Consider the following 14,816-nt stretch of genomic DNA (forward strand, 5'->3'; position numbering starts at 1 on the left):
AACATTTTATTTCCTTTTCTCAGAAGCTCAATTTCTACACCTATTCAAGGAGAATGGTAATCGTATCTCAAAGAGAGGGTGCAGAGATCTAATTCAATAACCTGTGAAACATGCTTTAGCAATGCATAACATTACCAACACGTTAAATTAGTGTTTTCATTGCTAGAGGGAGATGATGAAGGTGGCTCAAATGTCCTCTTGTCCCTAGCTACATCTCACAGTTGAATGTCCCATTTTATCCTTATTACTTTCAAGTGTCTTTCAACTCTTTAACCTGATTCTTCCAACATGACTATTGAAGCATTATATATGCCTCATGACACAATTCACATCTCCCTATCATGCCTCGCCCAGGTCTTTAAGCTCCAAATGTGTGGTGAACATGTGCATTTCTGAAGGAAAGGCTAAGGAGGTGACAGGCATTCAAATGAAACGTTTGTCTAAAGTGATCTGTAGAGAGGTGAAACTATGAGGCTCTGGATATTTTTTCCCCTTACGAGTGAATCTTCAATTTCAGGATTTCAACGAGTCAGAAAACATTAGGGTGCAGACAGCTTTGGGGAGCCATGATTCTGCATCATCTTGTGACATGGTATCACAGTGCAGTTAGGAATTGTTTGGTCAAATTTAGTTTCAGATATGTACATACACACACATATATATACACACACAGGCACACACATACATATATGTAGGCATTTAGTTATGACACAGTTCATTTCTTATTGCAGGTCGATAGAGTGTCTGAAAATACTGTTCTAAAGCAAGTTAGAAAGACCTTGGTGTGTTTAGGGAAAAAAATATAGGACTGTGAGGCTGGAATACAGCTGCAAGAAGGAGTGATAAGAAGTGAAGTTGGCAGCTAAGCAGAGGCCGGATTGTGCAGGCCAACAGGTCACGGTAAAGAACTTAGATTTTATTCTAAGCACCACTGGAAGCCACTAAAGGGTGTAAAGCAGCATGTTGCACACTCCGATTAACATTTTTAAAAGCACAGTTTTGGTTTGCTCAAGTTCACATATTAGACTCTGGAATTCGTCAGGCCCACTCAATAACCAAGTGCTTTGGAGAGAATTAGAATGTTTGTAATGGAATAACACTGTAAACCGCTGATTTGAATTCTTGGAGATACCAATGAGATTAGCTCGGGCGGTAAAAAATAAAACTCCCATAGAAACTCAAACAACAATGTACTATTTTTCACCTGTAAGTAAGCGAATATTTTCAAACAGCTTTACTGTAATCGGCACAATCTTTTTTAGAGGGTCACGTGGTCATTCCTATCAAAACTTACATTTTGCATAACCTTTAATCCAGAAATTTCACTTCGATGATTATGTCCTTCAGAAATACTCCCATACAGGGGTGCCTGGGTGGCTCAGTCAGTTAAGCGTCTGACTTTGGCTCAGGTCATGATCTCATAGCTTGTGGGTTCAAGCCCCACATCAGGCTCTGTGCTGACAGCTCAGAGCCTGAAGCCTGCTTCGGATTCTGTGTCGCTCTCTGCCCCTACCCTGCTCACACTCTGTCTCTCTCTCTCTCTCTCTCTCTCAAAAAATAAACATTTAAAAAAATTTCCTTAAAGAAACACTCCCATACATGCCAAGAACATGTATAGCAAAAATGTTTGTATCATTTATAATTAAGAAAAAATGGATATAGTTGAAATGCACATTAAGGAAAAAACGCATAAATAAGAAACAGAAACTTTTTACTATGAAATATTAAAGAGCTATTTAAAAAGAACGTTCTAGAAACTTTATGTACTAATATGAAGAAGGTTTGGATTTATTAACGAGTGAAAAATAGAACTATCACAGTAATATGGGTAGCATGAGCTAATTAAAAAAACTGGGCAGCTAAGCATATCTGAATATTCATAGAAAAAATTCTAGAAGGAATACACAACACATGTAATATTGATAACCCCTGGTCACATGTGGAACAAGGTGAAAAAAGGCAATGGAAGATGTCCTTTCTTTTACTTTATAGACTTTGCTATTTGAACTTCTTTTAAGCACACATTATTTTTGAACTGTAAAAAAAAAAGTAATAAAATTATATTAATAAAAAAATATTCATAGGCTTAAAGGGCAGGCAGAGAGAGGCACTAACCCGGGAGGTAATAAAACAGTTACAGCTTTATGAGGATATGATGATGTCAAAGCCTGAGGTTCACCTCCTACGTTGTCAGGTTGGGGAGAAACTAAAGATTCCGATGAAATGATGCACTTGGCTTGTTGGGGTGTGTGTGCATGTGAGCATACATGTATGTGCACATCTATTTATGATTTTCTTCAAACACCTGGAGCCAGAGAGTTTTAACCATTACAAAACTAAATGTCACATCATCTCCGACCATCTTAACTCTGGTTAAGTTTCTTTGGCTCAACTTGCTCCAATCCTAAATTCATCTGTGGGTTTTGGGTGAGTCGTGCACACAGGGCAAAAGGGAAAAGGGGAAAATGGATAATGACAGCAACCAATCCCTGAGCATCAAGCTTCCTCCCAGGACTATTTCCCAGTGATTTCTGTCTACTACCAGGTACTCCATAACCCCACGTGGTGGGTAACACATCATTCCCCCTTTACAAATGAATACACCCCAGTCTCCCAAGCCAGGCGAGGCCATCTGCCCAAGTGGCACAGAAAGGGGAGGTGCTGGGCTGACAACCCAGGCCTGACTCCAGCACCGGGCAATGCTCTCCACTCCCTTTCCAATGAGAGCCTCTCAGCTCCCTCGAAACACAGAGAAAGCAGCCTCAACCTCACCTGTGTTGGAACTGCTTGGTTATGCCTAAAGGTAGCTGGAGGATGGGGCTAAAGAGAACAGAACACTTTAAACGCAGTGCAATTATGCTTTCAGAGCTTTCAATAATGTGCCCTGGTTGGCTGAAATCTGTATGCGCACTACAAAAAAGAAAAGAAGGAATTACTAAGCAATTTATAGTATTTGTTCTCATGTCCCCCCACTCCCCCAACCTCGTACAGAGACAGATGTGTGTTTTGCTCCCAAAATAAAGGGTTGATGAGATGGGAGCAGGATTATGCCAGAACCTTCCTCTGATAAGACTTCCTCCTATCTACTTAACTTTGCCTAGGAAGCTCATTCTGGCCCCCCTTCCCTAATCCCACCACATGGGGTTAGCTGCTAACACCCCCACCCCTTGCCAGTGCTGCTATAACGCCTGGAGCCTGCCCGTTCTCCGTCCTATTTACTATGTGCCTGTCTTGCTCAGCGGAATGCGGGTAGGCACCTGGACACGGGGACCACGTGGTATTCCTCTTTCTAGCCCCAGTGGGTAGCAGGTTGCCTGGTCAGCCTCAATACGTAAAGAATGAATGAACACAATGCTAGCCAGACGCATCATTCGGAATGGCAAAGAAAACAGAAGGGTCCTGCAGAGAAGTGTCCCTTAAGGTTTGATAAAGAGCTGAAAATAGTCCAATTCTTAGCTTGGGAGAGAAAGAAAGGAAGGAGACATGTCTTGCGAAAAACTATTCCCAGATACTAGAATGGTGGATATACTTTTCAAAACCATAGAATGCACAACACAAAGAGTGAGACCTAATGTAACTATGGTTGCTAATGATGTGTCAATGTTGGCTCATCCAGTGGAACAATGTGCGAAACTGATAGTCATGCTGACCCTGGGGGAGGCTTTGTGGTTGGGAGAGGGGGGATATGGGAACTCTGTGCTTTCCACCCAATTTTGCTGTGAACCTAAAAAATAAATTTTGCTCTAAAAAATAAAGTCTATTAAGTTTTTTTTAAAGTACTAAAAGAGATGTCAGCACAAAGAACTGCCACCGTTTGATGCTTTATGGCTTTATGAACAACCTTGCTCTTACTGAAATATAAAAAGAAATAGACCCCATTAGAATAAAGTAGAATAAATCATGTGTATCCATTGAGATACAAGAGAATTCTCTCTCCGTGGGCTTTGATGTATCCACCAACAGTAGAGCCAGATAGCAAAGTGTACCCTAGCGTGCAAAAAAAAAAAAAGAAAGAAAAAAAAAATCAGTGTTCAAAGAGCAAAATTAAAAAAAATTAAAAATGGAACAGCAACAAAAAACTTATTCTAGGAAATACTATTTCTAAAGGAGATACAGATTTACTCTTATCATTACCTTTTACTTCATCAATGGCCCAGATTTGGTTTCTAACATTAAATATTGTAACAAAATTTGCCAGTTCATAAAAACATTATATAGTCTCTACTTTTCATAATAAAAGTACTTCCTGAAGTTCAGTCATCCTAGTATTACTTTTTTTACATTTACATAGTAATTTTTTTGCATATTAATTTTTTACATGAATGAGGTTTAGGGCTATAGCCAAGGAATAAGTATTAATTAATTACAATCAATTAAAGCAACTAGCAACTTCTAGAACCATCTCAAAGGATAAAGTTGTACTTGGAATCTTGTCATGGACTGCTGTTGGGAGTCCTAAGTTCAGGGTCCTAGTGTGGTAAAGGGACTTGTTCAAGGTCATATATCATACTTGTAGCCACACCATTTGTGGCAGAGCCAATATGGCCACCACTCCATACCTACATGCTCCATGATGCACTTGATTTACGTTATCTCATGTAAGCCGGTAAACAGACCTCTGGAGTACACCATCCTACTAGCTCCAATTTTTAGGTCAGTCAAACTGGCTTCAAGAAGTTATTCATTTGCCCACTGGCCACATAGCAGACCAGGGGCTGGAGCCATGATATGAAGTCGGCCTGTGTGACCTGACTTTAGCCTTAAGGGGGAAAGGGAGTCACAGAAGCACAGAGAGGGACAGTTTCAGTAGGACTGTCACAATGCTCAGCCACAGGGAGGGTGGAGGTAGTTAGGGGATGGTCAACATTCACCCAGGGCTGGTGATCGTTACTCATTATAAGGATGTAAAATCTCTCTTGGGAGAGCTGCTTCTCCTCTTCCTGACTCTTCTGGCTTCCAGGGTCACACTGCCCTCAGAGTTGCTGCAACAGGATGAAAATCTACCTGCTACTCAGATAACGCAACAAGCCAAATGTCGGAGCAGAAGAACGTTCTATGTATTCTTTTTGGGTAAGGAGGGAGGGGCAGCCAAAAGTGGGGAGTGACCAGATGATCTTCTAGTGGGGGAATCCTAGCCTGGGGCTTTGGAGACCAGCATTCCTGTTCCAGGCCAGAAGCTGTAGCTTATTAGCTACGTGACCACGGACAAATCGCTTCATTTCCCTAAACCTGTTTCCTCAACTATAAAATGGAGATCTGAGCATCTGTCCAGAAAGGCTGTTGTGATGATTCAAACTGGACATTGTGGACAAGGTGACCTCATCATTGTTAATATTCTCACCATACAATCACTTCTAATTCCTCCTCAGCTCTCCAACACCTTAGTACCTTAAAAGTTCTTTGGAAATATTTGTTGAATTAATGAGTAAACGTAATAAAACGTATTAACAAGTTAAACGGTTCATCTACTAAAAATCAAAGCTCAAGGAAACATTTCAAATGCTATAGCAGTAGTGAGACAACTAAAGTATTAATTAGTTCTCTTTACCTTACCAATTTCTTGTATCTAGCTGAGAAATTCTCCAGAACTAAAGGGAAGATCTCTCTCCCAGAGAGTCACTTCATTCTGAATAAGGTTTTCAACACATACAATATCCTATATTTTCTCTAGTCAATCATAATAGCTATTGATCTGCGCTTTATGTGCATGTTTCATTTTGTGCTTACAGCCACTTGAAGTAGATACTATTATTTTAGTCCGATTATATTATTATACACACTATATATTTATTTTCCAAGAATGACTGAAATGAATTGACCACTGTCGTAAGCCACACTGTACAGAAGATAAACTAAAGCTTCCAAGCAAGTATTTAACTTCTCCCACGAAGCTTAAGATTACGAGCTTCATAGTAAGCAGAGCGCAGAGGAGAGAAACCCAGGTAGTTTGACAGTCAGGCCTTAACCACTATTCAGTTCTTTGTTACCTAGGTCAGACTCTCTACCTCCAGTTTAGCCCAACTACTGAGAATCCTCAGTTATGAGGTTTAAAAAAAAAAAAAAATGCACCTATCAAGACAATCAAATCTTGGGGGTTAATTACATTATTGTACAAGTTTCTCCCCAAAAGTAGCAGAGCTCATCTTCTGAGTCATTTATGGCCACACTTCACAAGCAAGGCATCAAAGACTTATCATAGCATCAGGGAAAAGACCGAAATTCACTCTACTTCATAACCTGGCTGGCATTTGAGTTCTGGGAGAGGGAAAGACAGTATCACTCACTTGCTCCCACTTTTCATTCCATCCTAAACCCACTGCTGCCTGACCCTATTCAAACCAGAGCTATGACAGTACCTTTAGATGATAGGAAGGCTTTCTACTCTAGCAAACCCAATCCCCAAATTCATTCACTCACTCAAACTCTGCTTTGTCCTACTGGAGTATGAAGCAAAGCCATTCTGAGAGCACTCAACATTCTTTTGTTCACTCCCCAGACTTCCCCACCCCCCACCGAATTAATGTAACCTGTGCACACTCTGAAGCCCCTGGCTCTCTCCTGCACCTCTTCCAGAGTTCAGCATAAATGCTTCTTCATGGAAGCCTCCACTGACTCATTGATGGAGAGATCCTCTTTTGTATACCCTGTACATTCCCATTGACTGAAATGAAATTCCTTACTGTGAATTCCTTTTTGGCAAGTAGTTACCTGTCTTACCTGTCAGAATGTAAGTTACATTGAGAACAGAAACCATGGATCTGGTTTATCTTTGTAGGTTAGGCACTGGGAATTTAGAAACCTCCCGGTTAAGTACTTTGAGAGTATTTTATTAGTTACCTCCTTTTTGCCATCATTTGTACAATTTTGGTCTGAATTCTCCGAAGGGAGTACTTCAACTAAACCTACACCCAGGGGAATGCCAGCTGGTGTAGCCACTCTGGAAAACAGTATGGAGGTTCCTCAAAAACTAAAAATAGAACTACCCTAGGACCCAGCGATTGCACTACTAGGCATTTATCCACGGGATACAGGTGTGCTGTTTCGGAGGGACACACGCACCCCCATGTTTATAGCAGCACTATCAACAATAGCCAAAGTATGGAAAGGGCCCAAATGTCCATCAATGGATGAATGGATAAAGAAGATGTGGTATATATATACAATGGAGTATTACCCGGCAAGAATGAAATCTTGCCATTTGTAACTACGTGGATGGAACTGGAGGGTATTATGCTAAGTGAAATTACTCAGAGAAAGACAAAAATCATGACTTCACTCATATGAGGACTTTAAGAGACAAAACAGATGAACATAAGGGAAGGGAAACAAAAATAATACAAAAACAGGGAGGGGGACAAAACAGAAGAGACTCATAAATATGAAGAACAAACTGAGGGTTACTGGAGGGGTTGTGGGAGGGCGGATGGGCTAAATGGGTAAGGGGCCCTAAGGAATCTACTCCTGAAATCATTGTTGCACTAAATGCTAATTTGGATGTAAATTTTAAAAAATAAAAAAGTAAAATTAAAAAAAAACCAAAAAACCCTACACCCATCTGCTTTCTTTGAAGACCTACCAACCATCAGCACTTTCCAGGGCTATCTTTGATTAGAATCTGTCCTAAACATAGGTGTGAAATTGATTTGCCCTGAGAAACAAACTCCAGGGCAGGGACTATCTCTCAAGGTGTTGCTTGTAACCTGTGTTCTAGTACCTAGACTAGAGCTCAACATCCTCCAGCCCTTCATAAATAGCTAGTAGTATCTTGTTGTGCTCGCAAATATACCCTAACCACTCTTGCATCTACTCTGCAGATAAAATTGCTACATTCATTCAATAAGCAGTTTTCCCAGTTAATTCAGTAAAAGGAAATAAAAGCCCTTCTGCACATATTCTGGGCCTGTTCATTTTGGAGGTCCTTTTAAATGCCTCCAAACATGTCATTTTCCTACATTAGGCAGGCTCAGTCCACTTAGAGGAAATGGGAACAGCAGCCTACACCAAGATCACCCAAGTATAAATGCACATTCCGTATTAGGGTCCCCTCCCTTTACTTTGTGCAGTGAGAACCATGATAAATTGAGGACTCCCACTCTGGGGATAAATGGGCTCCCCGCCATGGAGCTTCCTACTCCCTTCTGCATTCACCTTTCTTCCTATTTACATTCTTCATAGGAGCCTGTTGACAAAGCCCAGGCTTTTGAATCTCACAGGTCTGTGGCAATGGTTTCAGGTGCTGGCCACCTCCCACACACCAGTCCCAGATGCCACATCTGCTCCTCTACCAACTGCTGGCACCTGCCTCCTTACTATGCCAACAGGGCCATATGGTCACATTTGCCCATTTTCTGTAATTCAGCTACCCAAGGAGCACACTCCCTTTGTCTGAGACTCTGAAACTACTTAAGATGCAACTGATCTTAATACCAAAATGCCCCAGTGTAGACTCCAACAGGGGAGCGGAGTGATCAGCAATGTTCCCATTGATTCTGAAAATCAATGCGCTCAGAAAATTTATGTTTATGAGACATTTTTCATGAACACTGATAACCTAGAAGCGACGGGTGATGAAATTCTCACACCGCAAACGTAGGGCGGGCTTTGTCACTAAATGAATTCATCAAAATGTTTACTGAACAACGTAACGATGAAACACACTAACATTCTCAGAAAAATTGCAGCTTGATTTTGGACCGCATATGGCAGAAAAAGGTATACAAGTGGGAAAAAAATATAAATCCGGTTAACACTAATGGATGGTTTATTGGAAACCCTCAGAGCGCTTTTCAAAAGGACTTGACAGATTTTATTTTAATAAGATAGTGAAGAGGAAGTAGTTCAAAAGAGGTCATCAGTCTTTTATTTAACTAAACACTGCCCTTCATTTTGAAGGAAATGATACAATTTCAAATCGGAACCTCCTTCTCAAGAAGTGGTATGAGAACGTAACATTGATTTAACGTACAATCTTCAACAAAAATACAGTTTACACAATTCACCAGGAAATAAAACACACAGAGAATTTGCCGTATTAGTCAAAGGAATTCCCCATGGGTCACGGGAATTAGAGCTAAGAAGAGAACATGGTGAAAATCTGAATAAACCAGTCAAGTTCATAGCTACCACGATTTGAAAAAAAAATTCACAAATAAAACATAACTTTTCAAACAAAACCGTTCAAGGACCGTGATCACAAGAGATTTTATTCTCATTTATATTTTAAAAAATGGTTAGACAATCACATAATATCAAGAGTCTTTGACACAGTGAATTCCATCTTAAGAAAAAAAAAATAGAAAACAAGTAGCATTAAATTTTCTTCACTCTCCATAGCATATGTCATATAAAATTAAAGTTTTGCTTCCAAAAATATGTTTCCATGTGGTTGTCGTGTTGTCTAGTGGTGCTCTTAGGGCCAGAAGCACCAAACACACGAGAAGTGTTAACCACCGAAGTGTCATTTTTTTCATAAAAACTAAAAACTTTCTTAAAGGTCTGGTGTAAAGTCTTCTGCTAGGCATTTTAGTGCTATAAAGTCATTTGAAATCACATGTGGAATAAAAGCTACAAAAAGTAGTTCTTTCAATACAAAAAGTCGTGTAGCTGAAGTTGTGGGCTTCTCTGACATACATAAGCAGTCTCAATAAAATATTTGCTCAAATAAGAAAATAGAATTTGTTTCATAACTTTTTTAGTATTCGGTCCGGTCCGCGGCCCTGTTCATCCCTGCCACAGCTTCTCAAGAACGTCAGAATCAATATTTCTTTCTTTCAGAGAACATACATACTTCACAGCGCAAAATAGTTCTGAAGTCTTATTACAAGGGAGAAACAGAAATTATTAAATATATCTTTTTTTTGTTTGTTTGTTTAAAGTGCCGGATGTAGCCATAGCCTGGACATGAAGAACTCACTTATCCACAACACTGCCACCTTGAGGAAAGAGCTGAGTTGATGGAGTCCCCCCCCCCTCCCCCCTTTCTTGGAGCCTTCATTGGTTGGTTGCTCCTTTAAAGCATTAGAACTCTAACAAAACTTCCAGTGAAATCCTTCTTTGTATTTACACACTTCACTTCTCGGGTAGCCAGTAAAGACACATGCGTTACATGGGAAAGCCGTATCCGGAGTAGATAGATTTCCTCGTCCGGTTCATTTTCACAAAAACCTCTTCTCTGGAGGCAGAATGATACAACGGGCGCGGATTTCACAAGTTCTTCCTTCAAGGTGAGACTTCTCACAGAAAGCAGTTCCTCTGGGGCGCCCGGGTGGCTCTTGGTTTCACTTCAGGTCATGATTTCATGGCTCCGAGGGTTCAAGCCCCGTGTCAGGCTCCGCGCTGACAGTGCGGAGCCTGCTTGGGATTCTTTCTCCCTCACTTTCGGCCCCTCCCCACTCGTGCTCGCTCTCTCAAAATAAATAAGTAAAAACTTAAAAACAAACACAAAAGCAGTTCCTTTTTAACAGACTGTCACTGCTGTTACCTCCATGTGACCAATGACATTCACTTTCCAACTGAGGGCAAAGGAGGGACACAGAGATGGGGGAGTGAAAGCTGGCCAGCCAGCCCAAAACTGCTAGAAAGTGCCGTTCTGTTCTTCTCCTTCTGGCTGTCCGCACATTGGTCTTTCGACTACTGCGTTAAGCATAAAAGAAAATCCAGATCTGTTAGGTATGTTAGGCTCTCCTAAAGGTCTCTTACCTGGCTCTGCTTTTCCATGAGCAAAAGAATGTAGACGTGAAACTGTGACATTATTAAGCATGGAAAACTAGATCTACATTTCCACAGGTGACTGGTAGCTCTCCAAAGTTCCAGACTAGGGCTGAGTGTGGTTCATCTTTAGCAAAGTGACAGGACCTGTTTGGTGATCCTTGTGAGAACAGGGAACACAGCTAATGTCCCTGAAATTAAATTATTTCATATTGAGGTGCTACGACGGTCTAGGCTTTTAAAAATTATGGCCTCAGCTTCCAAGTTTGAAAAAAGTATACCAGGACGTCCTTCAAGTCTTGTTGCCATGAGTTAGAAATCCCCGGGGGAGAAGGCCCAAGGACCACAATAGGATGTTCACACAGAATTCCAACCCAACTGTGAGTCATTCACAAAAGGACTTGTTTAGTGTTCATCTATAAGGATTCCCAAGAGAAAGAAAAACTTCACTCAACTTTTGAGACGGCATTAGCAATGCCAATCTGCAGCAGAGAAGAACTGTGAAATCAAGGGCATACACTATCAAAGAGCTCACAGGAATACAAGAGATGGGTTGTAAAAATGCTCTAAAAGTCCCACAGTAAAGCACACAGGATCAGCAGCAGATCCAAACGGTATAGGCCAGCCTGTGGCTGACAGATCTCACAACCCTAACCCGTGCCTTAGGACTGTCACCAGATTTGGTGCTGACTACACCAGGTGGCATTTAATTTGTGATGGCTGTCACCCCTCTGAATTGCAAAAGCGCTCTGAAGGGGTGTTCTCCAAGGATCAAAGACACTGCTGCAACAGAACAAGACTTTGCATCTTGAATTAAATTGCATCAGGTGTGGCTAGCGAAACAAACACCTTATGGTTGAGCCCACTTCAAGCCTAAGATTTTATCTGGGGCAGAATAAAAGCGAAAGTGAGGGGGAGGAACAGTGAGGAGGAAAAAAAAAAAAATTACAGGCCCACCACCAAAGCCTTACATTTTAAAAAAGGTTACCTTCACCGTTCAGGAAGGGGGTTAGGGTGATGGGTGGGAGATTAACTAATCCCTGCCAGGGCAACCCCATTTGGCTGCTTCTGTAGTGGATACTTTATGGGGTGGCACCAGCCAAGCCCCTGGGTGACCTGCCGAGGAACACAGCCAAGCAGGTTTAATTAGATCTGAGACACAAAGGGCTATTCCCTCCTTTGATAACAACGAGGCTGCAAGTGCCCACGATAGCAGGTGAGAAACAAAGGCGGCAAAACAGAACCATAATTGAATCCTTCCCCTAGCTGGTCGGTGACAATGATTTACTTGGAACCTGGGAAGTGGTGGCTGGAGCAGGAAGGAGCAGGAGACTCTGCTAGAAGCCAGCGCCAGATGATGAATTACTTGCGGGCGGGGGGTGTGAGGGGGGAGGTAGCAAAGTCTTTGTTTTGTAGCCCAAGTTTACCCAACTATTTATCACCCTTCACGGGGCGGGGGCTGCCCTGCTGTAGTCTGCTGCTCCTGCACCTGGGCCTGGTCTCCGGCCTTACACCCCAGGAATCCCCAGCTTCCCAGGTACCACACACACCCCTGGGGAGTGGCGGTAGCAGATCTGTGGCTCTCCGAGCTGGCGGGGCACCGCCGCCCAGGCCGCAGTACAGGGCACCCTTCAGGCCTTCAGAGGAGGGGAGGAAGTGGGGCGGGGCGGGGGGGGGGGGGGGGGGGGGGGTTAGGCAACGGCCGGCCCTAGTACTCCGAACTTCCCTCCACCCCCAAGGGCGAGTGCTTAAGGGTCGATTTTGGAGCCAGGGCCAGCAGGGATGAAGTGTCAGGCAAGTCCACCTTTTGGCCCACCTCAGAAAGAAAGAGCCAGCGGGCAGGCAGGACGTGCCCCCCCCCACCCCCGCCCCGGCCAAAGTGCTCCTACCTGCTCCCTCTTCCTCCTCCGTCCAAGATAAAAGCTCAAGCCACAGCTGGCTGCGCAATTCGCCACCTCTCCTTTTCCCAAAGGGCCCAGGAGCCCAGATGGGGCCCCGAAGGTGCTGGAGGAGGGAGTGAGAGGAGGGAGGGGGTGGCGGCCGCGGCGAACGGCTCCCTCTCAAGGCTCAGCACTCGGCTCGCGCCTCAGTGCACCGCCGCCTCTCGGGCCTCTTCCTCCCGTCCGGGCGCAGGGGGGCGCCCGGGAGGCGGCGTAGTCCGCGCCGCATCGCTGTCGCCCTCGTCCGGCTCGGCCGGATGTAGGTGCATGGCGAGCTCCTGCAGCACCGCCGCGCGCCCGATCTGGTCGTTGCGCCGTTTCTCCATGATCAGGTCCTCCAGGCTCTGGAACTCGAGCGTGTGGCTGCGCTGCGCCGAGAGCTGGATCTGCAGCCGGTAGGGCTGCTTGCCGATGCGCAGCTCGCCGCCAATCTTGAACTCGCGCTTGCCGTAGCGGCACCAGGCGGCGAAGCTCTCGGAGTTGCGCCAGCTCAGCTCGCGCTCCTTGGCGCCCACGTGTGCCAGCGCGTTGCGCACCACGGCGCCCGGGCTTAGTGGCTTGTAGCGGTACAGGTCGTTCACCACGCGGCCGCGCCGGCCCTGGCTCGCGTCGGTCAGGAAGCTGTTGCTCACTTCCAGCCGGTGCAAGTGCACCACCTGGAAGTTGCCCACGTATACAGCCCAGTGCGGGTACTGCGCCTGCGACACGAACTCCACCAGGTCGCCAGGCCTGCACTTGTTGAGCAGGTTCTCGGGCGTGTAGGTGCTCAGCGCCGCGGAGCCCGGCGAGAAGCTCTTCTGGTAGATGCACTCGTCGCGGTAGAACACGGAACACTCCACTTCGTGCAGCCGCGGGTCGTACGGCTGCGGCGGCGGCAGTGGCGGTCCGTCGCCGCCGTCGGGCAAGCCGTCGCCGCCGCCGCCATCCGGCCCCTGGGGCGGCGGCTGCGGCTCCACGTCCTCATCGTCGTTGGAGAAAATGTAGGAGACCCCGATGCGAGGCCCGTCGTCACGGTCCACGCCAGTCGGGTCGGCCGTGGGAACTTCCTTATAACTTAGGTGGGTCAGTTTCTCCACCTGGTTGCCCATCACGCTGCGGATACACGTTCACACAGCCGAGAGGGGAGAAAGCGAAACCACCACTAGGGTCATTGGCACGGGTCCCCGGACAGGGGCTGAGGCCACCTGTTGGAAGAGGAAAGCAAGGAAGCCATGTAGGACCCTCCGTGAAAGGGACGATTTCTTAAGAGAAGGAAGAATGGCTGGGGGCCCAGCAGCTGGAGCCATTTTACGGGGAGGCTCGGTTGCGGCGAGCCTTCCCTCATTTCTCCACCTCTAGGGTCACGGTCACGCGAGGCCGGGCAACTCTAGCTCTACCCCGCCCCCAGCACTTCACCTCGCCCGGGCAAAAGCCCATTGCATCAGCAGCTCCAACAGCTTCCGCCGGCGCCCTACCTGCCGAGCCCAGGCAGGAGGGAGTAAAGACGAGAAACTTTACTCCAATCCCCCTTTTCTTCATCCTCTTTTCACCCCTGGGCCCTAACTTAGCCTCTGAGACGCCCCCCAGGCCTCCATCCTCGGGGAAACCGGCGAGGATCCCGCAGATCGTCCGGGGCAGGTGAACCACCCTACCTGGCTCACCTGCGGCGCTCTCTCCACCCGTCTCGCCCGCCCCTCCCCCGCGCGCCTGCCCTAGGGCTTCGGGTTACCTGCGAAAACTCACCCGCAGAGAGGTGGAGGCCTTGGGGAGTTTACCTCTCCCTCCCCCCCAACCGCACCTTGAGACTTCTAGGGTGAGTTTGCAGGTGTGGGATCCGCAATCCCTCCTCTCCAGGCGCGGGTGGCAGCGAGGCTGGGCAGCGGGAAGCGACGCATGTCTTGCCCCCGCGGGTACGTAGCGCCCCAAGATATGAAGGTGGGGGGCAATACCTGTTTACACCGACCCCCTCCCTCCTGCAGGGACTCCTGTTCCCCCTCAACCTGCTCTCGGGGGCAGATGGGACGCGAGAAGGCGGAGAAGGAAGCAGCCAGGCTGCCCGGCGGCGGCAGCTCCGGCTCGGACCCGGCGAGCAACAAGCGCCGGAGCGGGAGGGACGGGATTGTAGATCCGGCTCCGGGCTCCCCGGGCGGGAGCGCAGCCCCTGGCATTTAAAGAGACAGACGCTTGCTC

The 14,816-nt window shown here is 45.9% G+C and overlaps 1 protein-coding gene across 8 annotated transcripts in view; it reads right to left on the minus strand.

The window, feature by feature from the left end:
* Positions 1 to 14,796, minus strand: part of LRATD2 (LRAT domain containing 2) — a 134,155-nt gene extending 119,359 nt beyond the window's left edge. For 4 of the 8 annotated variants that reach the window (XR_002082842.2, XR_008419878.1, XR_008419879.1 and 1 more), the window contains exons 1-2: positions 14,425 to 14,796; positions 12,597 to 13,831 (exon numbers count right to left, since the gene is read on the minus strand). Coding sequence is in view for 4 of the 8 variants with exons in the window: in XM_019459861.2 (XP_019315406.1) it covers positions 12,794 to 13,735 (942 nt within the window). In the remaining 4 variants the exon portion in view is untranslated. Of the gene's footprint in view, positions 1 to 8,743; positions 13,832 to 14,355 lie in introns of those variants that run through there. The other 4 variants (XM_019459861.2, XM_019459858.2, XM_019459859.2 and 1 more) reach the window with 4 other exon arrangements.
* Positions 14,797 to 14,816: the final 20 nt, after the last annotated feature.

Source organism: Panthera pardus, unplaced genomic scaffold (assembly GCF_024362965.1).
Source record: "Panthera pardus isolate Hobbes unplaced genomic scaffold, ASM2436296v1 HiC_scaffold_7, whole genome shotgun sequence".
NCBI classification, from domain to species: domain Eukaryota; kingdom Metazoa; phylum Chordata; class Mammalia; order Carnivora; family Felidae; genus Panthera; species Panthera pardus.